The sequence below is a fragment of the Corvus moneduloides genome, chromosome 1 (genome assembly GCF_009650955.1).
Source record: "Corvus moneduloides isolate bCorMon1 chromosome 1, bCorMon1.pri, whole genome shotgun sequence".
Lineage (NCBI taxonomy): Eukaryota > Metazoa > Chordata > Aves > Passeriformes > Corvidae > Corvus > Corvus moneduloides.
Window position 1 is genome coordinate 60254000 of NC_045476.1, and position 27025 is coordinate 60281024.

Genomic DNA, 27025 nt, shown 5'->3' on the forward strand with positions numbered 1-27025 from the left:
TTAAAAAGTCCAGCCTCTTTTGCTTTACACTTTCACTTAGTGCTGAAGTTGAGAAACACTTAGAAAAATAAAGCTTTACAGTTTCCTGTTAAATCTAACTATTTCATACTGTGTAATTAATTGTGCCCTTGCTCTTTCAATCCTCTCAAACTGAAATTAATAACATTGTGGGAAGCCATGAATTTACAAAGATGTGTAGTTTAAAAACTGTGAAGAAATATTGATTCAAAGAACAAAGTGAGAGAAACATAATAAACATTCTGCCTGGGGAAGAAATGAGCCTGTTTCTTCATCTCTTGTCAGCTGGAGTCTCTGAATTCCCCCACCTCGGTACATCTCATGAAGTGAGTAATTTGAAGTAGATGACTTGTGGCTGCACGGTACAGCAACATGGAAATCTTCTGGCTCCACCGCACTTACAGACCTTCATCTGTTATGCTCTGTCAGCTGCACACAATGCAAAAAATCTACCCAGTTTAATCTTCCATCTCATTTAATATCCAGGATCAAATGAGGATGGAAAATTGGGGACTGAAGTTATTTGTCCTTAGTCATTAGTCACCTTTAGTCTTAAGTCACTCAGTCCTAAGTCACCTTTATTCATTTCACAGAGCAGGACAAGTAGCTGCATGCTGTTGATTTTACTATTCCGTAACTCAAAAAGGAAATACTACTTTGTTTTCTTCTTACTGTTTTCCTGCAGTCTGCTCTGACCTGAGCCACACAGCTTCTGGCAGCAGCACAAGGCCAAGCAGTGGGATAAAACATGGATGGCAAATGTTCTTGCCACTGCTTCCCCCACAGATCCCACTGTGTCTCTCCTTCGGGGTCATTCTGTCTCTGGAGGCACATGCCATCCTGCCCATAAAGGAAACAAAGAAAGTTCATTGCTGCAGTGCCAGATCAAAACCGATATGGACCCTAAAGGTCAGAAGGGCGATAACTGCACAGAGCTGGCCATGATAACTTCATCACACTATAGAAGGATTGAACAGCATAATCCTAATTTAAATGCCTGGTGTCTGGCCCTCTTATTCCCTAGTGAAGCAAACAAGAAAACAAAAATAAAGGAGCCTGAAATTTCTGGGGAACGTGGGCATGCCAATAAAATATTCATAGAACCAAAGATAAACCTTGCATGAAGAAGGTATGAAAGAAGTTAGGAATTTTACCACCAGCTCTGGTGATAGCAGCTGTGTCTGAATTGGGGCAGGACAAGATATAGCTGTTTTTGTCCCAGGACCAACTAAGCAAGGACTTGGAGTCCAACCAGCTTCCTCCAAGAAGCCCCAGAGAGCTGCACCCATAGCTTCCCACCAGGAGGACTAGAACATGGCCACCGCTTTCATGGATATGGGCATGGGGGTTTTTGTGTCAGCAGCTGCTTTGCTGGTGCCAGTGGATTACGGTGCTGACTGGGGATGAGATCTCCTGTCACTACCTTGAGCTCTGCACCTGACTGAAGTGATTTTTCCTGGCATCTGCCTGTGTTGAGTCAAACCCACCTGCAAACTTAAAGTAGAAAAATGTAGCTAATAATCAAACAAATCCTTTCAAAGAGACTGGAGGGCAGAAAGAAGGAATAATTGCAACACGAATAACAGAAAAGGGAAGAAAGGTTTGGCTGAGATCTAAAAAGGACTTCTGAGATGAGTATTTGCTGTGCCTGGTAGTTAAGTATCTGGCTGCCTACATGGGTTTATTACCTTGAGTTGAGGGGTAGGGTTCAAAGAGGGTAGGGCCTTAGTTGCTCAGAAAAATTAAAGCAGTTAAAAGTAGCTGCTCAGCCCCTGGGAATAAAGTCCTAAAAGCCACCAGTTGGAGGAGAGAACTGCCCAACCTAAAGTAGTAGAAAAGGCCAGTATTTCTAACTTGTAAAGAGAACAAATTCTACCAGAGCAATTCTCACTCTTTTCTCCATCTACAAATGTACTGGACACCCTTATATTGATTTGAATGTGCCTGTGGAAGACACTAACCTGGATTTAACCAAAGTTGTTCCCAAATTGCAGGTAAAAAGAAATGCAGAAAGAAATGTTGATCTGCCTCCTCCATTTGTTGTTCTTTAAATGAGGCATGAGCCTGCTTCTAATGAGTAACTTGAGAGACAAAAGGAGGGCTCTTAGCTTAGGTGGGAAATTCCCAGGAATTCAGGAGCAAAATCCTGCTTTTCAGTGAGGTGAAACTATTTTCTGAATTTTTACCCCAAGATAGAGCAACTCATATATTAAAAGTCTGTATTGCTTAGGGAATCATATCACTTGCTACAGCTCCTGGAGTAATTTCCAAAACAAAATATATTTGTCTTTTCCGTTTAAAAAGATTTAAGATACTCAACACACATGCCATGCTAAGGGAATTCTTGTTTGTAACAACAGTAAGAACATAGTGAGATCCAAAATACTCCACGTGGTAACTGTCATCGTTTAGAAAACAGAAAAACAAAACCTCTGTTCCTCAGATATTTCAATCCTTTGGACAGAAAAATAGTTAACACAAATCATTATGCTTTAGCTTGCTGATTAGCTTCTCAGAGACTTCAGAGACTTCAGAGACCTCAGAGACCTCAGAGACCTGTTTCCCTTTTCTCTGTCTTTCAGAGTGATCCCTATTTATCTTAATTCCCACACGTCTTTTCTAAAAGCCATTGTGTGGGAATATTCTGGGGCAGGATGTACTTGCTACTTTGAACCAGGGATTGAACAGATAATGACCCATTGCTATTGTCTTGGCAATATTGCACTATCATTACAGAAAAAATGAGTTTGTTGGATGTCTAATAATCATTGCTACTGTTATTGATACTATTAACATTTTTATGTCAGCTATTGTTATTTATACTATCCTAATAAAATCTTAATGTGTAAATTAGTAAAGTAAATATGTACACTGTTATACAGCACTCCCTTTCAGCTTCATTTCTCTTGGTTGCTCTTTACCTACTGGGGGGACACAGCCAAAGGACATTGCAGGGACAAAATATATTTTTGAGGTGAGAAAATCCTTCCCCATTGGGAGAATCCTTTGCCACAGCTGGCTGTACTAGAAGACACCTGAACCCAAACAGTTAGGACATTCAAGGAAGTCTCGTATTTCAAACTTTTTCAGTAGTGTTATGGTGTAATTATCTCACCTGCAGGACATTTATGGGCTCAAATCTGCACACACAAGTTGTTTTAATCACAGGAGTACCATGTGAAGCATGTGCAGGAACGTTTCCATAGAGTCACTTTAAAGACTGCCTTGTAGCTGCTCTCATTTTATGAACAGAAGCTAGCTGTGGGTAAGCACCTTACCATCTTACTTCTCATGAAAAAGATACTCCAAGGCAGTAACTTTCAACTTTTTTTTTGTTGTTGTTGTTTGGGTTTTTTTTGTTTTTTTTTAAGGTGAAATCCTGAAAACTCTTTCCAGGGAAAAAGGGGATCAGGCTGAAACCCATTAACAATAAGACTGCTTTTCACAGGACTTTTTGCAGAGTCCCTCTCTCTTCTCCTTCCAGACTGTCTCAGACCATGGGATGAAAAACATTGCTCTGAAGTTAGTTTCCAAATGACAACATAAAGCAATGAAACAGAAATACCTCTGGCACTACTGTACTTAGATGAAACATCATTTTTCCCTGTAGTTCTAAAATAGCCTAAGAAGGAAAAGGTAAAGCTGCTTCATAGGGACATAACCTCATATTCTTTCAGAAAGTGTAATTGAGTCATAATCAATTAGACAATTTAAAAGCCTGTAATGAATTAAAGATATGATTTCTTTGTAGTTGCATAATGGTTGGAAAATTGATTTCTCAGAGACAAGACAGCAAATGCTTAACCTGGGTTACTGTACTGTGTTCCCTGACAATCCTCAAGTGAGATTGAGTTTTTGAAGCAATTTTACTTTTAGCTGTGTTTTCTTTAGGTGTGAGAATCAAAGTTGTGCAGTCCTAAAGTTACAGGTGTGAGGATCAACTCCTTGCATCCTTCCTTACCCTCATAAACAGGCATCAGATTGAGATGGGTTGGTGACCAGGTTTTTATTTTGGTAATTTTATTTACAGTCTTACAGGGAAAGTGTTGGTGTCTGAAAGCAAGCTTTGGGGATTTAGACACTTTCTTCCTTCTGTGGCATTATATGGGTAATTTGGTGGTATCTCGGAGCATAAAACATTTGGCTGTAGACTTGTTATGAGCTGGTTATCTTCCCTTTGCAAATCAAATTAAAGAAACAAACTGGGAAATGCCCTGTTTGAAGGATGGGTGGGTTTTTTCAAGGATGGCAAAGAGACAAAGTAGATAAAGGCTGATATTAGCATTCCTACATTTAGTTCCTGTGACTATAGACATTATAGACATTAACCTGTTTAATATGAATACTGTCTCTATAGCCCTCACAAAATGCTGGTAATAAGAGCTAAACCGTGCTGTATTTAATTTCATTCCCGCTGATAGCATTTATCAGCAAAATCTGGATTTAAAACCCCCCAAAATATGCAATTTAAGCCTCATCATAACTGGACTGCTGAGGAGGAAAGTGAGGGGATTATCTGGAGCCTGGAAGCACAAATATAAGAGTGTATTGTCAGCATGGGCTATAGGCCTTTTAGCAAATGGTAGTGTAAGCTTCAGCTGACAGGCCTTTTCACAACTGACAGATGAAAATATGGAACTTAAATTCTTCATGACAGATAGCTGTGCTGAATGAAGAGGCCAATGGGACAATGCTGGTCTGGGGGTGAGAGTGACAAATACAGGCCCAGTGTCTACAGCGCGGGACGGCTCTTTGTAACACACACAATTCATTCCTCGAGTCTCTTCCATTTTGCCAAGCAAACTGTTATAGCAGGATGGGGTTTTTTTCCCTTTCTTTTTGTTTCAGATCAACATCTTTTTTTAGTAGATGAATGCCAAGCCTTAAAAGATGGGAGTGGAAGATTAAATGTAATATGAAGGAATGAAAGATATTTCCTGGATGCTTCTCCATTGGACTTTTCCACTCCAACACACTGCTATTGTAGGAAGCTTATTCACTGGTTTATGAACTGTGCTTAATCCTCAGTGATGCAAAGCTTTGTCAAAATTTTTAAAAATTGTATTTTGAAATGACAGCTTCTTTCTGTCAGCACCCCACCTCTCCAGCCCTGCCTGCTCATATGGTTGCATTCCCAGTCAGGATGCTCCTTGGTGCAGGATGGGACTCCTGGCATGAGATGGAGGTCCTGGGAGTAGAGCCCAGCCTGGGCCCTGCCTTCAGATGCGGTTTTGTAGCAGGAAAAGCACAGAGAAATATTCTGTGCAGTCAGAGGGGCCCTGGATACCTGCACTCGCAGAGCCCCAGTCCTGCTGCTGAGCTCTCTCATGGCTCCACCACTGGTGCCTGCAGCACCTGCCCACAGGGAGGTTGCTCTCCCACGGCCCCAAGAGACTCCTGAGGTGCAGCTGCCTCCTGTGGACAAGCAGCTCCTGAAGATGTTGCTACCTCATCTGCCAGCACCAGTTTCCAAGCTGGTCTCCTTCAAGCCATGCTCTGTCCGAGACGTAGCCTGTATGGTTGCCAGACGGTTTCCGGGCAGGAAAGCTCCTGGCTTGGTGTCCTGCAGGGCATCACACCAGATGATGGCAAAGGTATCCTCTGGCCTTCAAGTCTATGAAAAAGAAGAAAACACCCAGGCAGGTTTTGTTGGTTTGTTTGCTTCTCTTGCAGAAGGAAGTGCCCAGCTATGGAGCTGTTATGGTCTCCCCTGTGTTTTCAGCCTCATTACTGGGCTATAAAAAGGGGAGATGGGAGCCAAAAATAACAACACACAGTATGGCCTCTGGCCAATCCCAGAGTCATTACCTCCACAGAGTTCTCTCTGAAGTCAATGGACTGTAGGATCCAATCCTTAGTATTTGTCTTCTTTTATACAATTTGTAATTATCAATACAAAAAGCCAGAAAGCCCTAAGGTAATATGTTAATTCTTACCAGATGTACTGTATGTATCCTTATATGCTAGAAGCCTGGCAGGACTGCAATGTCACAACAGACATTTACTGAAGTACCTGGGGAAATGTAACAAAAAGTGTTAGTAGAAAATGGTCTTTCAGCTAAATTACCTAATATATTTGCTAATGGTATCTGATTTAAAAGCCATAAAAATACTAAGTTAAAAGCACATTAGAAGATGTGGTATATTTATAAGTGTTTGTCACCTTGGCAACAAAAGAGAAATTCCAAATCTAACACTAGCTTTCATGGGCCAAGACCTTTGAAAATTGATAAATACCTACTCTTTATAGCAATGATCTTCTCTCAGTGAAGAAATACCCCACTGTAAAAGGAAGTTCTTCATTGCATAACAAGATTTGTGATAGCTTTCAGCTATGGTTTTGCCCTGTCTGCCCACTGTATTATAATTTATAAAGTCTTGACAATGAAAACAATATGTTTGTAAATATGATAAAGCACTGATCTTTTTTGTACCCTTTTTGTAACTTTGAGCCCTAATTTCCTTTATACAAACCAGGTTTCTTACCATCTTTCTGAGCTCTAACCTGGCCTGGGTCAGTCAGCAGATCCATAGTTGTGCTCTGATGGCTGTAGTGGGGGCTCTTTTCTCCTGCCTATGAATATCTGTGGCACAAGCACTAAACTATGCATGCCTTGATAAAAGTAGTACCAGTTTCAGCTCTGCTTTCCTACATAATATATGGTCCCATAAAACTGCACTTTAAGACTAAAAGGAAAGCTATTTGCCCACTTGTAATGCAAATGCTTCCAGTATATTACCTCTGCCTACAACTGAGTATAGATCTTTATTATGTTAATTCTCAAAGCTCCACTGGTTTGCCCGTGAAGATCATAGGGACAGATCTACACAAAGAATTAAGAGTAACCAAAAAAAAAATTCATGCTGTCAGTGGACCCCTCCGACACTGCAAATCTCTGTTCTGTGTGATGGCAACAAGTTTCCCTGAGTAACAGGGAGTCAAATTAACCACGAAAAAGAATGTCCCCAAAACTAAGCATTACCAAGCATAATTGTCCTTCACCTGTATCCTCACATCTGATGGAACTGATTAAACAACCTGATCACAAAAACAAAAGCAAAATCTGTTGTATGTGGGTAATCTCTCAGCAGAGGTGAAACCCTATGGATTCAAAGCTCCAAAATGCCTTTAAGGATTAGAGAAGCCTTTAAAGAGCTTTAGGTAGCACTAGATTAGGTACTGCTGAGTATCTCATATCCGTCTTTTTCTTCCTATTTTGTAGATGCTTTCATTTTTCTTCTACTGTTGATTCATGATGCTGACAATTGGCTAAATTGAGTTGACAGCTGAATTGTCCATGATCTCAGGAGACACTGAGCCAAGCTGCGCAGAAAATATATACTTATTCTTCATTTGAATCAAGGATCTATGGGAGAAAGGAAATTATCAATATGAATTAAAAATTTGGAGAAGCTGCTCTGGAAAGAAGAACTTTTCATTTCAGAGTTGTTTAGGACATATCAGCATTAGTGTATAATTCTGCTATCCTGAGTCTAAAGTTTAGGGGTTTTTTTAAAATAGGAAATTTAAAACCACTTATTTCTAGTCCGATTTAGATCTCCCTGTGCAAGTGGTCATGCCTAACTAATTTTCATCATGAGCACACCTTGCTTTTGTTAAAATTAATGAGGACTGAGAGTGTTAATCAGATTGGACCTCCAACCTTGCCAGTGTTTCAGTGGCTTGAAGACCAGGCTCACAGCTCTATCCATCTCTATCCATCCATCGAGTTGTGCCCCAACACCTCCTGAGTGAACATCTCCAGTGAACCATAGAACTGACCCTTGTATTAGCGAAATTGCTTTTTAGCAAAATACGTGCAATTTATACGGAGCTGATAAAGCGTCTATTAAGGCACTGGTTAATAGATGTGGTTGGAGGTTTTTTCAAGTATTGATAATAGGGTGGAAAAAGGGTTTCAATTAACTGAGGCTGCAAGAATCATATGGATAGACATGTGTTCTTACACTCAAGTGCACAATTTTCACTGATTGATAAACCTAACACACCACTTGAGACTATATTCTAGTTACATCACTTCACCATTAAATTCTGCATTTACCCTCAAATGAATAGATTAACATTAAGCAAACTCTACTGAAAAACTGTACATTTCAGTGAAGCTTCAATATAAATTTGTACCAACCATAAAAGAAGATTACAATTTATCCTTTGAAAGTCATTATTTAAAATGTACAGTTCAAGTTTTCTATGCAATAAGTGTTTCAGATGTGCTTGTATAATATGTTTATGCAAATCTGCAAAAGACTAGCTACACCACGTATGTAATATAATATAATATAATATAATACAATATGTAACTTATATAATAGAGTATATATGTATATTACATATAAAAATATAACACATACAAATATATTAATAATATTAAAATAAATATTAAAAGGTGATTAAATTTTATTATGAAGGTGATTATGCACCTTATTTTAGCAAATCTGTATTAATAGTTGTTGCTTGCTCTTATGTATGCCTCAAATAGATTGGATTTTCATTTTATTTAAAATAAATAAGGTAAGTTATATGATTCTAGCAATAGAATCAGCATTTTATATGTTGGAGAAAAATGACTATATTATAGGGACATTCCTGAAATTCACTGAAAATGCCTTAAGAAGAGGTGTAAAATCAGTGCTGTTAAAGGTTTATCAGGACTGTGGGCCAAATTTTGAGGAACAAGGAGTTGTTCTGTGAAAACCAAATGGCTAAAACCCACATTGTAATACTTCAAAGCATCTGGACTTCAGTACACAAGGTTTGGCTGCCCTCAGAACTAAAGACCAATTGCTACTTGCTTTGTGCATTTAAGAGGAGGTGGTTTTCCATTATACCCAAAAGGCAGCTGTCACGAGTCCTTGGTGAATATTTGGAGCCCCTTAGAGTCATTAGCAGTATGAAAAGATATGATGTTTCTAAATAGTCTTATATAACTTAGAAATTCTTAGTATCTGACAGCATAGGGGGGATCTGTCAACTTCTTTCTTTTTCTTTCAGCATTAAAAATAACATACATTTATTCAATTCTCTTTTTAGGTTATGGTTTAAACTCCTACAAATGAAGAGCCAGGCATTTAGATGTATTCAGTTCTACTGTGCCAATAAACCATGTGTGTGATAACTGGTTGGGATATAAAAGTCTAAATTTAGTCACATTTTTGGGAATTGAGGAGCCATTGCTTCAGTTGACTCTCTTAGATCTGCATGTGATTGTTTAAATTTATTTTTCCTTGTGGCTTACATACAGCCTGCATAAACACTGAACATACAATTTCAAACCTTATTGTTTTGTTTTGGTTATACTTCAGACTGCAGCCACCTCAAACCACTTCTGAGTGAAAACACAATGGCAAAAATGGACTTTTCCCTCCAGATGACATGGCAATGTAACACAAAGAACAAAAATCTTCTTTTTTGAGGCACTGATTTTTTATATGGCCCATGAATAATTTGCCATTAATGTACAAGAACTTTTGTGAAGATGGTGCCATAGTCAGGCAGAATGATACAATGGAGAGGACCTAAAAGTCCCAGCATTTCTGAGACTTTGTTTTTTAAATAATTTTTGCTGTCTTAACTTTGAATATATTATCCGTTTCCTCAAAGACTGGAAATTTTTCTGCTGACCGAAGTTTTCTATCTTATTGGTGAGCAAAAAACTGTTGACTTAAAATATAGCTATCTGTTCTGAATGGTTTTAATAAAATCAGTGGTACCACAAAGGGAAAATAAAATACTATCTAGATTTGCAAGAACATGAAAACAAGATTATAAAGCAACCTTCCAGACCTCAAATATCTGACCTGCAGAAGAGCTTAGCATTGGCATCTCTGGGTGTTTCAGATCTTTCAAAATCAGGCCCAGAACCTGAATGTCACCACAAGACATTTTCATGCTATTTGCAGATTTTCCTGACAATACTTCCAGCTTTTGATTGTGCTAAAGGCTTAAAAGCAAATCAGAGAAAAGACTCCCTTATTGTGTATTACAAAAGATACAAGACAGAAACAGTAAAACTGAGAGTGCTGTTTCCTAATGCTCTCCTTCACATGACAATCAGTTTAGATCTTTTACTTTCTTTCTCAGTCAACCTCAATAGCAATGTACTCAAATCTAACTTTCCTGCTGTAACATACTGCTGTAGGTGATCCTACACACTTTTAATTTACTTTGTATATTAGAATAATAATTAGCACCACTGTACTATCTTATTAGCCTGCTTAATTGTGTAGTTTATCTGTACAATAAGTACTGTACAAGTAAATATTTTAACTTATGTGTTTGTGTACAATGTAGACAAAAGGATTTCATATATACTCAATAAAACCATTGGTTTTGTAGATTTGTTTGGCATATGCTCACCATTTACTCTGATGCTGTTTTTATAAGAATTCCAGCTGTCATTGATGCCACTGTACTTGGTATGGGACTAAGGATTATAGTTCCAAAAGACTTATGTGCTTTGGAAAGCAGATAGGACCATAACAGTTTGTTAGGACCATAACAGCTTGTTTTCTAGGGTTTTCTTTAAAATATAATTAAGAATAAGTTACTATCTAACAGAAACAGAAAGAACTATCAGTTTTTCACAGTTGTACATATAATGGCCCAGAGTTGGCTGGGCCAACTGCTGCACTCACGGGAGCTGGTTAGATGAGCCGAATTAAGATCGTGACTTGCCCAAATTGATCCTTGTGGCTTTGATTTGATGTACTGCATCAACTTCACTTGGTAATCTAAGATAAAAAGCAAACTAAGATAAAAAAGGTCTCAAGAGTGTCCTTGTTTAGAAAGAAATTAATTGACACCTCTGCTAGTGGCACAGCATTTCTTCATTCATTTCTGTGGAAAACCACTAGATGATTCATCAAAACCTCTATGTTTGCTGACGAAGACATGACAAGTTAACAGGAGCTCTGAGGAAGAAGGTATCCTCTGCTTTGCAGGATGGATGAGGAGGAGCTTTGGGGCTCTATGGGCTTCTCCATGCCATGGACACCTCTGTCTACTTTTCCAGCTGGGGTGGCCTTGCTGCTGCTCTGCCTGGGCAGCAGCTGGCAGCACAGGAGCTGGGGGGCCCAGCTCAGTGGTCCTGCTCATGCATCGCACTGGCCCTGCACTGCTGGCACATGTGTTGCATCTCCTGGGAGCTACATCCATGGCATCAGGATTAAAACACGCCTTAGACACCTGACTTTCATTGACTGCATATGTCTATATGATAAAATAACCCCTGTTTGCAATGAAGATGTGTCCACAAGCATAGGAAGTAAACTGACTCCACAACACTTCTTCACAGGCCATGGATGAGCCACGCTGGGGCACAGGAGCAGTAAGAAGTGAGGAGCAGTGGAGGGCAAGAAGTGAATTGCAGGGGCAGAAACCAACATACCTGGACCCCAATTGCCCGTCAGCTCACTGAAGGGATGGGGAGGGAGGGAAAGTGGGAACCAGCAGCAAAAACAAAGGGAGCTGAGGTGAGAAAGGAGGGAGGAGAGGTGTTTGACTGAAGCAGAGCCTGAAGAAAGGTGAGGAAAGGTAATTCCAAGTGTTTGCTCAATTGTATATGTCTTCTTTTTTCCCCTCCATACACAAGTCAGTAATTAAAAGGCTGTGTTAACTGGCAATAAATTAAATTAAGTGGAATTCCCTGCATTGAGGCTGTGCTGCCTGTGGCACTGCAGAACAGCTGAACGACAGCCAGGGCTGGTGACAAGCAGGCCCCAAGGGGTTGGAAGGGCAGCGAGTACACTCTTGCCTGCCAGCACAGCAAAGCCAACACCAGCAGCATGCTCTGAGTGACAGACTGCTAGTGCCAGCTCCCACCAGACACACTGGAGAAGCTCCTGGGGGCATTGCTGAGCTGTTAAGTGAGCTAAACAGATACATTTAGGGCTAAAACTGCCCTGGAAGAATTTTGTCAGAGAAATGTGGCCAACAAGGATGACTGCTGCTACCTGAACTTGTAAGAGATTATTTCCATCTCCTGACTTCTCATACATAATTATGGGGCAAGTCCTCCTAATATAGTCAGAGATGAGATAGGTCCCTTCAAATTACATTTCAGGGCTGATATTCAAACCCAGGTGCTCTGAATCTCCACCTTGAAGAGCCCATTTATCTCTTTTCTGAACTGAGAGTACAGAGGGGCTGTCTAAGTCCCCTAAGGTGAGGGTGGCCTCAAGTTCAGTGGCCTGACTCTGGCTCTTGAAACAGTCTAAGTATCAGAAAGTCCCACAGCTTGCCAGGATTACTAATGAATAGCCCTGCTTACCTATCTGAATATCAGAAATAATGCTTAGTAACAATTCCCAGGCTACAACATTTGATTTTATTTGGGTTGAACTTCATCCTGATGCCACCTTAGATATGTTAAGGTAGAAGTATATTTGAGATGGAAAAAAAGGCCTACTCTGTTCACCTGATTCCTAAGAGTCAACCTATCCAGTGACTATCTCCTGTTGAGGTTACCACAGTGTAGTATTTTCAGGGCAGCCACGGCAGAATAAATTAAGTCAGTTGTGTAGTAACATGAACAGGACACTTAAGTACAAAACTCAGTTATTTCAATGTATGGTCAGAATTCAGTCACTTAAACATAGGCAACGGATGTCATTTTAGAAACCCTGGGGTATTTTGCCCCATCTCCTGCTGCAGTTGGGAAGGGCCAGGGTCTCCCAGGTTACATCAAGTGGCTCTGTGTTTTAGGGCGTTTCAACTGATCTTAGAAACCTTTGCTTAGGCAACTGAATATACCCTGATTCTTGCAACAAAATTCAAGTCATGGTGAAAGGTACCTAGTGGTTAATTCCATTGTGGTTATCCCTTTTATGTTCAAAACATCCTTACAATTTGCATCATGGTTCGGCAATAAACATTCTGCCTATACAGCTACATGGAATACACAGTTATCCCAGGGCTACTTGGCTCTGTAAAATCTGGTTCTGGATGTATCTGGTACTCTTCCAGGATGTAGAGCTGAGAGGCCAGAGATCAAGTGGCCAGAAAATGAAAGGGGAACAATATTTAGGAAGATTCCTGCACCTTATACAGAGGAAGAGTCAAAGGAAAATAACAGTGAAAATTTGTAATGATGGACTCAGAGGAGAAGAAAGATGATACCAGGAATGGTAAACAAAGGCAGGAAATAGCCTGCTGGTGGTGTTAGTTCTTGATTAGGAGCCCGTTAAGTTTTGGCTAGAGGGCTAAACCCAGGGAGACATTTTGTCAGCCCCAATGTGGAGAGAAAACAGAAAGACAATAGAACAATTAGACAGAGGAAGAGAGCAGAAGTGAACAAACATATTGCCCCTATTACAATGACACACAGCTAGAGCTTTGTAGAAATACTGCCCAGCTGCCTTTAGACTGAGTGAAAATGAGAAAATAAATCAAACCCTCTTTTGACTGTCAAGGGCAAAGAGAGAACTGTTTCTATTTCAGCCACTGGTAACCTGATAGCTTGCCACAGCATATTTCACATAAGGAAGTCTGTAAAGCAACATCTAAGTGTTCCTTGTGATTAATATTCCTTATGATCTGCAGCCACCTAATCGCATCCTGACCCCAGTGAGGGTCAGCTCTGAGAACGGATGGGCTGTGGGAGCAGGGTGGGCTACCAGGAGGTGCTGGTGAATGATGGAGCAGCTGGAGAGAAAAAGAGGACCTCTGCAGGCATGAGTAAACAAATAGTGGCAAACCAAAGGCACTGACCTCAGGAATAATGCCATGGGTCCAGAGTTGTGCAGAGCTATTGAAAGAAGCAGGGCAATCCGTGCCTCACTTCCAGATGCACTGAATGTGGGATACGCTTTTTTCCTTCAATTTAATCCAAAAAAACTACAGCATGACATGCAGTACTATCCTGAGATACAGAACATTATCTCTGAAGGGATTCCTAGGACGCATTAGTCAGTGCTTGGACTGCCCAACACACTACAGGATAGATATTCTGCATTGCACAGAAATTCACACATTCTGAATGGTAACAATGGTAATAAGCTTTCCTGTGGGGTTTTTTTTGGTTGGTTTTTTTTTTCCAGGAATTAGGTGCATTCCTGGATATCTAACAGCCTGGACCATAAATAAGACAGTCCCTCTCCCACCCAGATAAGATTTGCAGGCACAACTGATATGAGACAGATGTCTGAGCTGGAGGACCATTAGATGTAGATCTGTATCCAGATTTCACATGATATTGATCCGTCCACATACTATGCCAATTTTCTTTGCAGCACAGGGTTTCTCTGAATAGACACTGTATGGTAGCCTGGAACCATGCAGACCTCCAAAACAACAGTTTACTCAATTTATCTAAAATACTTAATACGGCTTTGAGGGTTTTTTTCAACAGAACACCTTTAACTGCTTATAAGCAAATTAATTTCCAACCTGTTCTATTTTCTCTTCTTAATCTTATCCTCAGAATATGCTTTCAGACATTAAAGCATCCGAATAAAAGAAAATTGGCCCAGGCATTGAAATGAATAGTAGTCCACCTAAAAATAATCTGGAAATTTTAATGAGTGTACTACAAACACTTTTTGTTTCACCTTGAAAGAAAAAAAAAAGGCTCTAATTCTGAAAAAAAAGGTTTATTTCCATTTTTTATTTATTCAAATTACACTCTGAATAAATAAATCTACATAATCCACCTCCCTGTTAGACAACTTGCAGTAACATTTGCCAAGAGAAAGACAGGCTTTTCTGATACTAATGCATAAAACATGCTGAATAAAAAAATTAAAACAAATCATATTGTGTAAATAGCTGATGTGGAACTCTGGAAAGAATAATAGAGGTACTGATGAATTACTCAGGATTGTCTTGTTCAATTATTTCTAACATGTTACCATTTAAGGGTATATTTAACTAAAGATTTTAATAGAGACAGTCATATCCCAAACCACTGAAATCTATAGGAATTTTTTCCCTTGAATTTCCATGCAACAGGCATGTAGATCTCTCTGCTGAAGCACACAATATTGTCAGGCTCTTGGTCTTGGAAAACCAACCTATTCAGCATGTAGCTGGTGTACTGTGCAGGGGCTGCAGCTCCAAGAAAGCAGATCCCTTATGCTGTTTTGGGAATGTAGGAGGTGCCTTCCCTAATTTGATCAAAAGTAATCCTTGCTCTGTGCATCCTGTGTCCATGTGAGATACAGGCTTGGTGACTGTAAAGGTTGCTGCCAGTCTTGGGACAGGGGAAGGATCAAACAAAAATCACTGGCAGTATGCTCTTTAGAGGTATCCATGGCCTTTCCCCACTCTAACTGCATAGGGTAGATGCTGAAAGGCAACTCTTATTCTTTACGGTCCACTCAGAAACTATCAAGCTCTGATCATGCTTGGAGCTTGGACACCCTCCTGCAAATTTTCCACATTGGAAAATCTGTTCTGGACAGCTGAATCCTTATGCTATTTTCCTTAAAGAATTAAAACTATTCCATGGGGCTGGGTCCACCAAAAGGCTTGAGTAGTATAAACTGCATCATCACATTTTTACATGCTGTGATGCTTTGTGGAATTTGAAGATATCTTTTCTCAGTGCAGAGATGTAAGTTCCTCAAATGCTTCCTGGAGGCAGTGAAGTGTGGGATATACAAAGCCTACAGACTGGAAGCTACCTAAGAAGGCCAGTAAGAAACCTTAAGAAAATATGATTTAATCCCGTGCCTCTGCTGAGAAATCCCAGCCACAAGATTGGCACTAAAAACTGTGTTTTCTAACAGCTACCTGCAGGAGAGTAAGTTCTTTCTATTTGCTTGCTGTATAGTCTGGTTGTTAGGAACATACATCTGGGATATGGTATGTCATACCCATCCACCAGCTGCCAGGAGATTCTCCTTGGTAGGCTATTTGCTGTTGCAGACAGAGTTGTTTACTTGTCAAATCTGCTCCACCATGCATGAAAATACCTGTATATACTTTGGAGGAGTTTGATCCCCAAACAACCAGCAAACACTTGGCATTCACACCAGGTCAAATCCAACTTGGACATAGTGGAAATCTGAAGGTAAGCCTGTTGCCTTGCCCTCTGGGAACTTTTTTTGCAAGGTCTAGCAGGCTGGCTTGGAGAATGCCTCCCAGATCAGGTCCTTCAGGCAACAGAGGATGGGCATACCTTGATGAGAGAAACACAACATGCCAGATACCTATGCCCTTGGAGATCTTACTAGCAGAGAGTTAAAGCATTTGGGAAATGACAGTGAGGTCTGCATTCATGCATTCATCTCCTAAAAAGGCTAGGCAAGCTAATGAAATTCCAGGCTTACAAAACCTGTGGTATTGGATTTAAACCAATGGATTCAGAGTTTTTATTTTTAAAATCATAATTTTAAAGCAATCTTACAAGTAAAGTAGGTAAATCTGAAACAAATTTTGTTCATATTTCTAAGCTAATTTCTAATTGCTTTGGCTACAAACTTTTCTCATCTCTAAACAAGAGCCAAGCTCCTTATTTAATGACAAAACTCCAGAAACCACAAATTTAAGAGAACCATCAAAAATTTGAGATTCATAATAAAGGAGGAGATTTGGACACTACAGATTTTTGTGGCAACACAAGATTAAGTCTGGGTAACTGGTGATACAGGAATACTCATCTCCACAGGTGGGAAATGCATAGGAGGCCTCAAATCCAAGACTGATTCTGGTCCGACTCTACATCAGTACGGCACTGCTTCAGGAGTCCTTGATTTTACTTGTTTCACTGTGCAGCGGCCAGCCATATTCTCTTGGGAAGTGCAGATTCTTCTTTTCATGGGCATTCCAGAGCTTCCTAACCAGCAGCTTGGGAGAGAAGGAAGAGAAAGAAGGGGCAGAAAGAACTGTTGCATCTTTTCTCTACAGCAGATATGTAGGGAAAGTCTATGAAACAAGGTCAGGCTGCTTCCTGTTTCAGGGATACTTGAAGCTACTTGTCCATAGGAGTTTCCAAGTTACATTCTTTCTTGGCTAATCTAGGTGCAACTGAGTATCTCATTATTCCCCGGTGTGATCCAGACTTCACAGTTCAGTCAGGTTCTAGGTTAGGCAAAAACTAGAGGGTTTGAATATGAGCCTTAGTAACTGAATGATCATGGATCATTGCAAGCTTTTGATATGACAGACCCCTATCCACTTTATGACTTTATCTTGTACTGGCTTGGAGCAATATATCTATTATTCCAAAATGCACAACTTGCTGATAATCCCAGCTAAGTTACAACAAGATTTCACATACTGATTTATTAAACCAGAGTTTTCATGATTTCACAGTCATCACTGCCAGTCAGTCCTTCTGTCACAAAAAACTAGAATGTAACCGCTCGATTAGGCCTTTCACCTGGCAGAAGGACTCATTTCCCACCTCGCCTTACCTGCGGCTGCATGGCAGAACATGCTTACGCTGGGTTCAAACTCAATGATATATGAATTCCCACACCAGTGTTTTGTTGTTTTCCTGACTTTAAACCTAGGCCACAGTATAACCCAGCTGTGAAAGTCACTGCCTTGTGAATCAGTTTCTCGCAGAACAAAAATCCCAGCCCCTCCACCAAATTGGCAGTATTGTTGTAAGGTGATTGCTGGGAGAGAAGCCACTGGTGCTGCCATGCACACAAACTTGTTCAGGCTAGTAAGTGCTGAACTTTGCCTTTGTCGATATCATCAACAGAATCTACATTTAAGTGAATGAATACACTTTGGAATAATAAAAACCCATAGCATTTCTATTTTTCATGTAACACCCTAAACTCTTAGTGAATAGCTTAGTCAAACCCTCTCTTTTAAGCTGCTTGCTTGTTTCTCCGATGTGATGGACAAGGAATTTAAAAGACAGCAAATTAGTTATAAGTTTTCACAGAATCACAGAGTCAATCAGGTTGGAAAAGACCTCTGGGATCATCGAGTCCAACCTGTGGCCAAACACCAACTTGTCAACTAGACCATGGCACTGAGCGCCACGGCCAGGCTTTCCTTAAACACCTCCAGGGACGGTGACTCCACCACCTCCCTGGGCAGCCCATTCCAACGTCTAATCACCCTTTCTGTGAGTGAATTCCTCCTAATGTCCAACCTAAACCTCCCCTGGCGTTTTGAAACATTATGTCGAAGTGCCAGAAGGGAAAAAACCCTAACACCATGACTTAACAGATTAAGGAGACAAGGCTGATACTCGATAGGTTTTGCCTGAGTACAAACCAGTGATGCAAGAATGTAGAGAACAGACGCACTCAGTAGCGGCAGCGGCCTGTGCAGTTTGGCCTGACGCTGCAGGGAACGGGCTTGTTCGTCCCACAGCACTGAGGACAGAAGCGGCACTTCCCGCGGGGGTACCTGAGCCCGGCCTCGGCCCGGGCCCGGGAGCGGCGGGCGGGGCCGGGAGCAGCCGGGACCCGGGAGCGGCAGGGCGCAGGCGCGGGCCGGAGCCGGGCCCGGCAGCGGCGCAGGCGCGGCGGTGGCCGCGGGATCCCAGCAGGCTCGGGGCGGCGGGACGCGGTGCGGGCCCAGCATGTCGGAAAAGAAGCAGCCGGTGGATCTGGGGCTCCTGGAGGAGGACGACGAGTTTGAGGAGTTCCCGGCTGAAGGTGCCGGGCGGGGGCGGGACGGACCGGGACGGCAGGACACGACAGGCCGCGGCCTGCAGGCGGGACCGCCGCGGCCTGGGCCGGCCGGGGCGGGCAGGACGCGGCGGGCGGGAGCGGCGGTGGCTCTGGGGCGCCGTGTGCGCCGTCCCCGCTGCGGGTCCCCGCGACTCTGCGGCCGCTCCGCGGGGCACCGCTGTGCTGCCGCTCCGCAGGGCCGGGCTGAGCCCCGCGGAAGCTTCCTCGGTGCCCCGCGGGTCCCTGCCCAGCCCCCGCCCGGGCAGGGGCTGCAGCCCCGTCATAGCCGCGATCGAGCGCGATCGTGGTGCCCGCGCACGGCTCTGTGCCGGTGTCACGGCGCTCGGCACATCGCGCTGGAAGTGCTGTGTCATTGTGCGAGAGAGCCGGGAACAAGTGCCGGAGAAATTTACTGCTTCTTGGTACTGGAGATGAGAATCGCGAGGGAGAGGAGGGATGAGGGCTGGAAACTGATCGTAGGATGGAAAAATGTGTGAAAAGGAAATAATGCGCTCTGTAGTTACTCTGAATCTCTTTACTTTTGAAGCACAGATATGTATATGCTGGTTTGCTTTTCATGGATACAGATATACTTAATAAGGACGTTAAATTCAATAAAACAACTCAATGACCCTTGACAGAGATAGTCTTGGAAACATCCCTATTAGGGCATGTTGGCTTTTTATGTCCTTAATTCTGGGATTGTCTCAAGCTGTGGATCATGAGACATGATGTATAACACGATGAATGTAACGTCAGGATTTTTTTTCTCTAACGTCCTTGTTGCATGTGATCTTTCTATGGCTTTACAAGCCTTAGGTGTTCTGAACCCTTCAGTACTGCTAAAATTAATATTTTTGCGTGTACTGAAAGAGAAAGTTCATGACGTAGTTAGGATAATAGCTAAAGTAACTTACAAGACTATACTTTCTTTTTCATAAGTGTTTCCTAAACAGGAAAAAAAAAGTTTATCTTAATGTAAATTAAGTATTCACAATAGGGGAAGTCTCTGAAGCTTCTGGTCCTTTGATTGGCCAGAGCACTGAATTGAAGTATTACTGAAGGTGAAATTAGTTTTACTTGACTCTAGCGGTAATGCTAAAAGTACTGTGCAGGCTGGATAGAACAGAGACTTCTTAAAAAGTGACCATCATCAGGCTTCTAGATGTTCTTTCTTGCAGAAAATAAGAACCTCTAAAGGGGCTTATTTGAATCCTCAAGTGGGGTCATAGTTTTGAGATGTTGAGTGTTCAGACCACTTTGACTGTTATCTGTAGTACTTAGGAAAGAACTGTGATGACTGGGCTCAAGCCCATTCTTAATTGTTGTTCTTTCAAATTAAAACACCACTTTCTAGCAATAGCAGAACTGTGTGTTGTATTACCCAGTTTTTATCCAAAGGAAATGAGATAATGTGAATGTATGTTAAGGGATGAAAACACCGGCTTTTGGGGTTTATTCCAACCTAAAAATTTACTTAAACAATTTATGAAATCAAGTTATGTATCAAAAACTGACTTGCCCAATTTTTATAGGATACTTAGCAGTATAGCATAAGTATGCTATAGTAGAGAAAACCACATGTAAATGAGTGACTTAAGAATCTTTTATACAGTGCATTTCAGAATGTAAAAATGTGATGTGTAAAGTGATAGAGCAGGGGATAAAAAACCCTAAAATCCTGAAAACTGTTTTTTATTTCCCAAGTGCAAAAGAAAACAGTCAGTGATCAGGATGTGAAAACACATTTTTAAGAAGCCCAGCCATGACATGGTTATAATTTTGGTGTATATTAGTAATACTTAATGGCAGTGGACTCTCAAGTAATCTTAATACTTTCAATCCCAGATAATGCTCTACCATTTTTTGCTTTTGTTTAGTCACAAGCATATAATGTAGCGAGGAATAATAACTGTATTACACAATTTTGGGGTAATAGTATCAATATACAGATGCTGTAGAATCTTCTCCTACGGAGATGAGAATGTAATTTAGACTTTATTTTCACTCTCCTCCGCACCCCAGCATGGAAGATGACGTGGGCCTGACTCCTCTTTACTCAGTGTGATTTAGAGCATCTTTTTGCAGTCTGCCCAGCTGACCTTTTATGACTGAAGCTGCTGTTTGTTGTGCTAGATATGAGTTACTGGGAGATTTTTTTTTTTCAATCTTGTAGTTCTGTCTGAGCTACTTGTATGTTTGCAGATAGAAAAGTTTGACTTTGTGTTAATTTTAAGTTCTTTGAGCTTTGTTTCTTCTGTCTTCAAAATCCAGATAATTGGTAAAGTTGTTTTTTTTTTTTGACAAAAATATCAGTGAGCTATAAATTGGCAAGGACAAAGCTTATTGCAGATAGTTGTAAAATATAAGCCCTTCCCTTTGAACAACTACCCATGCAACTAAATCCAAATAAAGCATTTTTATATACAGCATTTTTTCTTCACTTTTTCTTCCTAGTTTTTTTCTTTTGCTCTCACAGCACAATTTCTATGCTCCTTCATCTTTTCCCCTTATATGATTTATTTGAGTAGGGAAATTTAGTTGTAATGCCTTCCACACGTGTGTCTTTAATCAGTGACAAATGGATTTTCCTGTCCTGGTGAATCTCAAATATTAATTTTGTTGCCTGTCAGTGTTAGAAAAAGGAGGAGAAAATGCAAAGACCAGGCTTCATTCTTAGAAAGTTAGTTGTTCACAGTGAATTAGTTTTTAATGTTTTATCCCACTAACTTTCTCCCCTACTCCCTCCATACCTCCATCAGTGCTTAACGTTACTTTAGGCCTTAGTCCTCAAAGCTTTCTGTGGATGGGCAGCAGATGGCTTACCAGAATGGAAGGGGAAGAACAGTGTTATCTCTTTAAAGGCACTAACAGACTTTGAAAAATATAAAGTTGCAAGTGTCAAAATTAGGGGGCTTTTTTTTTAACATTTGAAAAACTGTGTCTTTCAGTAGGAATAAACCGAGAAACTAAAAAAAAGATCAAGTAAGCCAGTTTATGTCTTCATGGTGATTCTGAGCCTTTCATTTTCATTATTTTTCTAAACCATTTAGTTTGATTTTAATTTTTTTTAATAATGAAGCATTAAGTGTGTGATCTGTAATTTGTCAAGGGTGATGTGCCAGATTACTTTATCATAGGAAAAATATAAATAAGGTTAGTAAATGGACATAAAGTGTTTCCTTACAAAGGCAAGACAGCTTTTGCTGTCTTGGGAACCCAGAAATAGCTGGTTAGAGGTATCAACTGCTGTTTGCAGATGCTCGTCTCAATCTGCCTTTGCTTCTGCATCACAGATAGTTTTTTGTCATTTATCAATAGACTGACTGCATATGATTCGAGGGAACAGAGAATGTGTCTGTGTTTTGGCAAAAGCATCTGATACATATTTACTTTTTAAATCTGAATTAAGTGTTTAAATACACATCTGGAAGGATGATGCTACAGTTAATCCAAAAGTATGCAAAATATCTCTTAGGAATGTTTAATCTCGCAAGCCATGATGTGAAGTGTGTAATGGTTTTTTTTCACCAAGTTTCATGTTTGTTGTAATTACAGAAATTGCGAGGTGTGTTTTAGATTTTTGTGTCTCATAAACACTTGAATGTAATCCAGACTTCTCTGTTAAATTTACCAGAAGTCTGCCTTTCTCTGTGGCTGAGCTAATTGTAAGACATGGTACCAAAGAAATGCAGCATACAATATTTAGACTTGCTTTTCTGTCTTTAGATTGGACTGGTTTAGATGAAGATGAAGATGCACATGTCTGGGAAGACAATTGGGATGACGACAACGTAGAAGATGATTTCTCCAATCAGTTAAGGTAATTTTATTTAAACTTACTGTTCTAGAAGACAGGTAAAATATTTAAAATGGAGTTGATTAGTTAATATCTGAAAGTTTAAAATCTGCTTACTTTAAAAAAATAAAGATCTGAAATGGAAAGAAATGAAAGTTCTACTTTCTGCTTTTCTATTTAAAGCCTTTTAGAACCAGACTGAGGAATTACAAGACTCTGAAGTACTGATCAGCATTTCATCTTTTAATAATTCTACTGAGATATGCCTTAGGACATTGTGGTGACAGAATTTTGTTCCATTATGCAAACAGTGTAAAGATCATGGGAAATTGAGATGCACTGACACTTAGTCAATTTAACATGAGTGGATCCTTTTCTAATGACTTTTCTGTGTGTGTGTGAAAGTTCTGAATTGTACTGCCAAGATTAATGGCAAGGCATCCAAGATTATCCTTTTGTGCTATGTGGTCTGCAAAGTATGTTACAGTTTTCTGTCTGTACTTTAAAACAGCACCGCTGTTCTTTGTCCAGATGGGCAAATTTTCTGGAGATTAGTGGTCTGTATTAACGTTAAGGTTCTTTCCTGTGTGATGAACATACTGTTCATGAGCAACAACAGCAAAGTAATTGTTAATTACATGCTTTAAAAAAAGTGATAGCAATTTGGGTACCTCTAAACCAGTTGCTTAATCCTCTTTGTCACTTGTAGTTTCAGTAATCCTTTACTGACGCATAATTATAACTTAAATTGTTGCAAGCATTCAGAACAAAGCCAGATTTTATAATTAATCCCTCAGTATGTTGCATGAAGAGCAAACTGTCTGTAATACAGCCTGCTTAAACTCCTGGGTTGATTTGTGCTCCAGAGAAAGCAATTCTTTTTTTATCTTCTGCATAAAAAATCATTGGTATCGTTATTTCTTATATGGTTGAAAGGCAGTTAAGTGGTAATATTGGAAAACAGGTTGATATGTAATGAAACAGACTTCCAAGAAATAGTGTAATTCTTGATAGACATAGTTGATCTAGACAAACTTTCCATAATTGGGCTTAGTTGCAGCCTGCAGTATTGGTGACCATATAGTGGTTTGCCTGGTTGTAGCATGTTTCTTTCATCTCTAGAAAGCAAATGCTGCAGTCCTCCACTTTTAAAACCCTACTACTAAATGTGCAAACTAACCCAAAATATTTTTAGAGATTTGTACTTCCATATCTAGATACACATATGGTAAGACTAGGGGATAAAATAGGATGCATCCTGGCTGGTGTGTTCAGAGGCAGGTGAGAAGCAAAGTGGTGGCAGGGCAGGAGTGATAACAATTGTAGTTCCTGACTTGCTGTTCTGGCTACAGCTAAGGACAACAATCGTTTCCCTCAGAATTGTTCACTGCAAGGTGTATTGCACCAAGATGTAAATAAAAGTTCCAGAGTGCACTATTCTAAAAGCAAAGAAAAAGCTTACAATTGTTTTGGAAGCACGTGCATTTAAATCAAATAGAATAGTGAACTTATTTGACTTAAGAAAATCTTGAGAATAATATATAAGATTCTTGGGAATATGTATAAGATAATATTTTGGTTATTCTAATGCATTTGGAATGTTGCAGATGCATAGGTGCTGCTTTGTACCATGTGGTGGGTCAGAGGGCAATAAGTGTGATTAAAACAAATATTTGGAGTTTTCACTGAGAAGTCACTTGTAGTGATCTAAGATAAAAAGCTGGAGTCCAAGAACTACAGAGTAAGTGAGGTTAAGGTTATTGGTATCAATCAAAAAACAGTATGACATTGCTATTCTAAAATGATTGTATATTGTGTAATATATTTAATTTTTTATAAAATCAAACATCTAACGGTATTGTATATGTGTTTCAATGCACCTGTCTCTTTTCTATACAGAGCTGAATTAGAAAAACATGGATACAAGATGGAAACATCATAGTTTTTGCAGAATATGGAGTGGTTTAACACTGAACTGTGGATAGACTTTATTGAGAAAGAAGAAAAGATGGAAAATGAGAAGACACACTTAGTTCATTATCTGCTTGGATTTATTATTGTTTTGTATAAAAAATAAAGTTTTTAATCTTAGTCTAGTCATACATTCAGCCTCTACTCACCTGGTACCTTGTATTTTGGTTCTGAAATGCCTTGTGTGGCAGAATTCACGGACCTGCCTAGAATGCCACTAATGGTCTGTCAGTGGCTGATGCTCTTGCACTAGCAGCTGTCATGGGGAGCTAAACAGATATAACTGGAATGAAGACTAGTGAATGTTGCTGTCACAGGAAATAAAATACTTGTGTATTCCAGTTAAAATGCAGCAGAGATAGAAAGCAGTTTTAGGGAGTGATAAAGCTTGTTTTGCCTCAAGATTTTATTTCATAATGACTTGGGGTTTTTTTCCTAGTCATTTCATGTGTGTGCTGGTTTAATAAAACAAACTTCAAAGTGTCTTGCAACAGCAGAAATCCCAACTCTCCAATCTGGTCCTGTCATTTCTCAGGACTGTTAAAGAGGAGACTTCTCTGGAGGTGAAAGAAGTTCTGTTCTTGCGCTTATTTAAGCCTAGGAATCTCTGCTGAAATTGCCTCCAATTTGCCAGTTACAGCAGTTCATCTGTATCACACAAACATGCCTGCTGAGAACGGAAATCAAACTTCCAGCTCATTTCATGGAGGCCAACAAAGATTTGCCAGAAAGATATTGCAATCGTGACTGGATTCAATTACTCTCTGAACTAGAAAACAGAAAATGGAAATTACCACACCTATTACCACTTCCATGAACGCTTCCCAAAGGAGCTGTTAAAACTGGTGTATGCAAAGACAGAGGGAGATGGCAGCCATGGCTCCAAATTAAATTATGTTTTTTTAAATAAAGGGGCAACTATAGTTACATACTTGTGGAATTTGAATGAGCTACTTGGTTTTTAGCAGTTCACTAGAGAAACAGAGACTTAATTGTTATTTAAAGTGAGCTTTCAGAATAAAGGTATAGTTGATGGACATCCAGTTATTTAACCTTGTTAACTAAATAACTGAGTATCTTATGTTATAATGACATTTATTAATGCAAAATGCAAAGAAGTTTCCCCTCCCCCGGATTATTAGGTGGTACTGTTTTAATGGTGGAGGCAAGAGATACTGTGACCCTTACTGCTTACTGAAGATACCTGTGTAAAGACTGAGAACTTTCATTGCCATCTGAATGGTTCTGCAAAAGTTTCAGATGGTGTTGGATGTTGTCAGTTTGTCCAGTTCTGTGCTGCTTGGGAAAAGAAGGGGAGGACTTTTCAAGTAGGCTTGCCCTAGAGTAATTTAAATTGTTCACATTGAGATGTGTGGCTCATGCAGCCCACTTCAGTAGAATACAAAGTCCTGGAGTTCATATTTTGACACATAACAAATGTAAAATCTGTGTATGGAGTGGCAAATAGCAATACAGACATCCTCAGGTTAGCGTTGGGGGTTTTAAGAAAAAAGTATGTGGAGTACAGTTCTGGGATTGCTGGTGTTATTAACACAGAGTACTGGGAAGTTGAGTAATGCAGCTGACCAAAAGAAGATGACAAAGTAATTGTGGAGATGTCTGGTGCAATCTGGATAGGGACAGCTGCTTTCCATTACAGGGCTCTGGAAACCTGACTAAAGCAGCCTTATCCCATTGATTGCAAGCAGCAGGAGGAAGCCATGGAGATGGAAAAGCATCTTTGCCTCAAGAAGGCTTTGTTTTTGCTGAGCCTCAGTTGTATTAGTATCTTTATCTTTCCCTCTTTTTTCACAAAAGCAGAATTGAAAGGGAAGCCTAGGCTGAGGTAGTGGCGCTGCACCCTTGCAGTATTAACCTTGAGCTGCTGCGTCATGATACGAAACCCCCAGCTGGAAAAAAAGGAGAGCAATCTGCTGTGAAGGTCAGTTTGGTGATACGGTCTTGTAATGCTGTCTGCTTAAGAGAATGTATTGCAAAGGATAAATAAATCATGTGCAAAGTGCTACAAGAATGTAGCTTACTGCAAAATCAAACACTTCATGGGGGGGCTGATGGCCTGTATAATTACCTCTGGGGTTTTTTTACCACTTAATTTCCCCCCCTCAAGTTTATTGTGTGGTCACATGGTTCCTTTTATGCTTTCTAGTTTAAAAATGACTTGGGAACCTTTCTACTTCTGATTTCTTTCTAAAAATTTTAAAACTCAACTGGTTTTGAGATAAGCTAGAGACTTTTTTGCCCATTTTGGTTCATCTTTGACAGTTTTGGTGTTCAAGAGGGAAGTTGAGGTGGTTGGGCAGGATGTCACAGTATAATTCACCCTAATGTACCTGCTATTCACCTTTAAAAGGAGCTAGTATTCCTGTGTGCTTGGAGACTTGACTTTTTAGATTGGTCTTGCTGGGAGAAGTTTGCCTTGGAGGTTCTTCCTGGAGGTGTTGTAGTGATCCCTGTTAGCTAAGGAATGCAGGAAATGTGGGAGATAGGAAGACTTTGGGGTTGTGAGGAAGGACACATCAAGAGAAGACAAAGATTTTAGAAGGAAGATCTGCATCCTATCAAGGGAGGGAATGTATTGAAGAGAGGGAGGCTTGGCAAAGATCTGAGCAGGGGAGA

General features: G+C 40.2%; 1 protein-coding gene and 1 long non-coding RNA gene across 2 annotated transcripts; one reads left to right on the forward strand and one right to left on the reverse strand.

The window, feature by feature from the left end:
• Positions 1–14621: 14621 nt before the first annotated feature.
• LOC116445214 lies at positions 14622–18416 on the reverse strand. The gene is made up of 2 exons (XR_004240702.1): positions 18218–18416; positions 14622–16825 (listed from the first exon to the last, which is right to left on the reverse strand). It is a non-coding gene; the product is annotated as an uncharacterized LOC116445214 (long non-coding RNA).
• A 27-nt stretch (positions 18417–18443) lies between these two features.
• On the forward strand, positions 18444–26411 carry SEM1 (SEM1 26S proteasome complex subunit). The gene is made up of 3 exons (XM_032111596.1): positions 18444–18603; positions 22348–22441; positions 24317–26411. Exons 1-3 carry the CDS (start codon positions 18528–18530, stop codon positions 24357–24359), a joined length of 213 nt encoding a protein of 70 aa, XP_031967487.1. The 5' UTR covers positions 18444–18527; the 3' UTR covers positions 24360–26411.
• Positions 26412–27025: the final 614 nt, after the last annotated feature.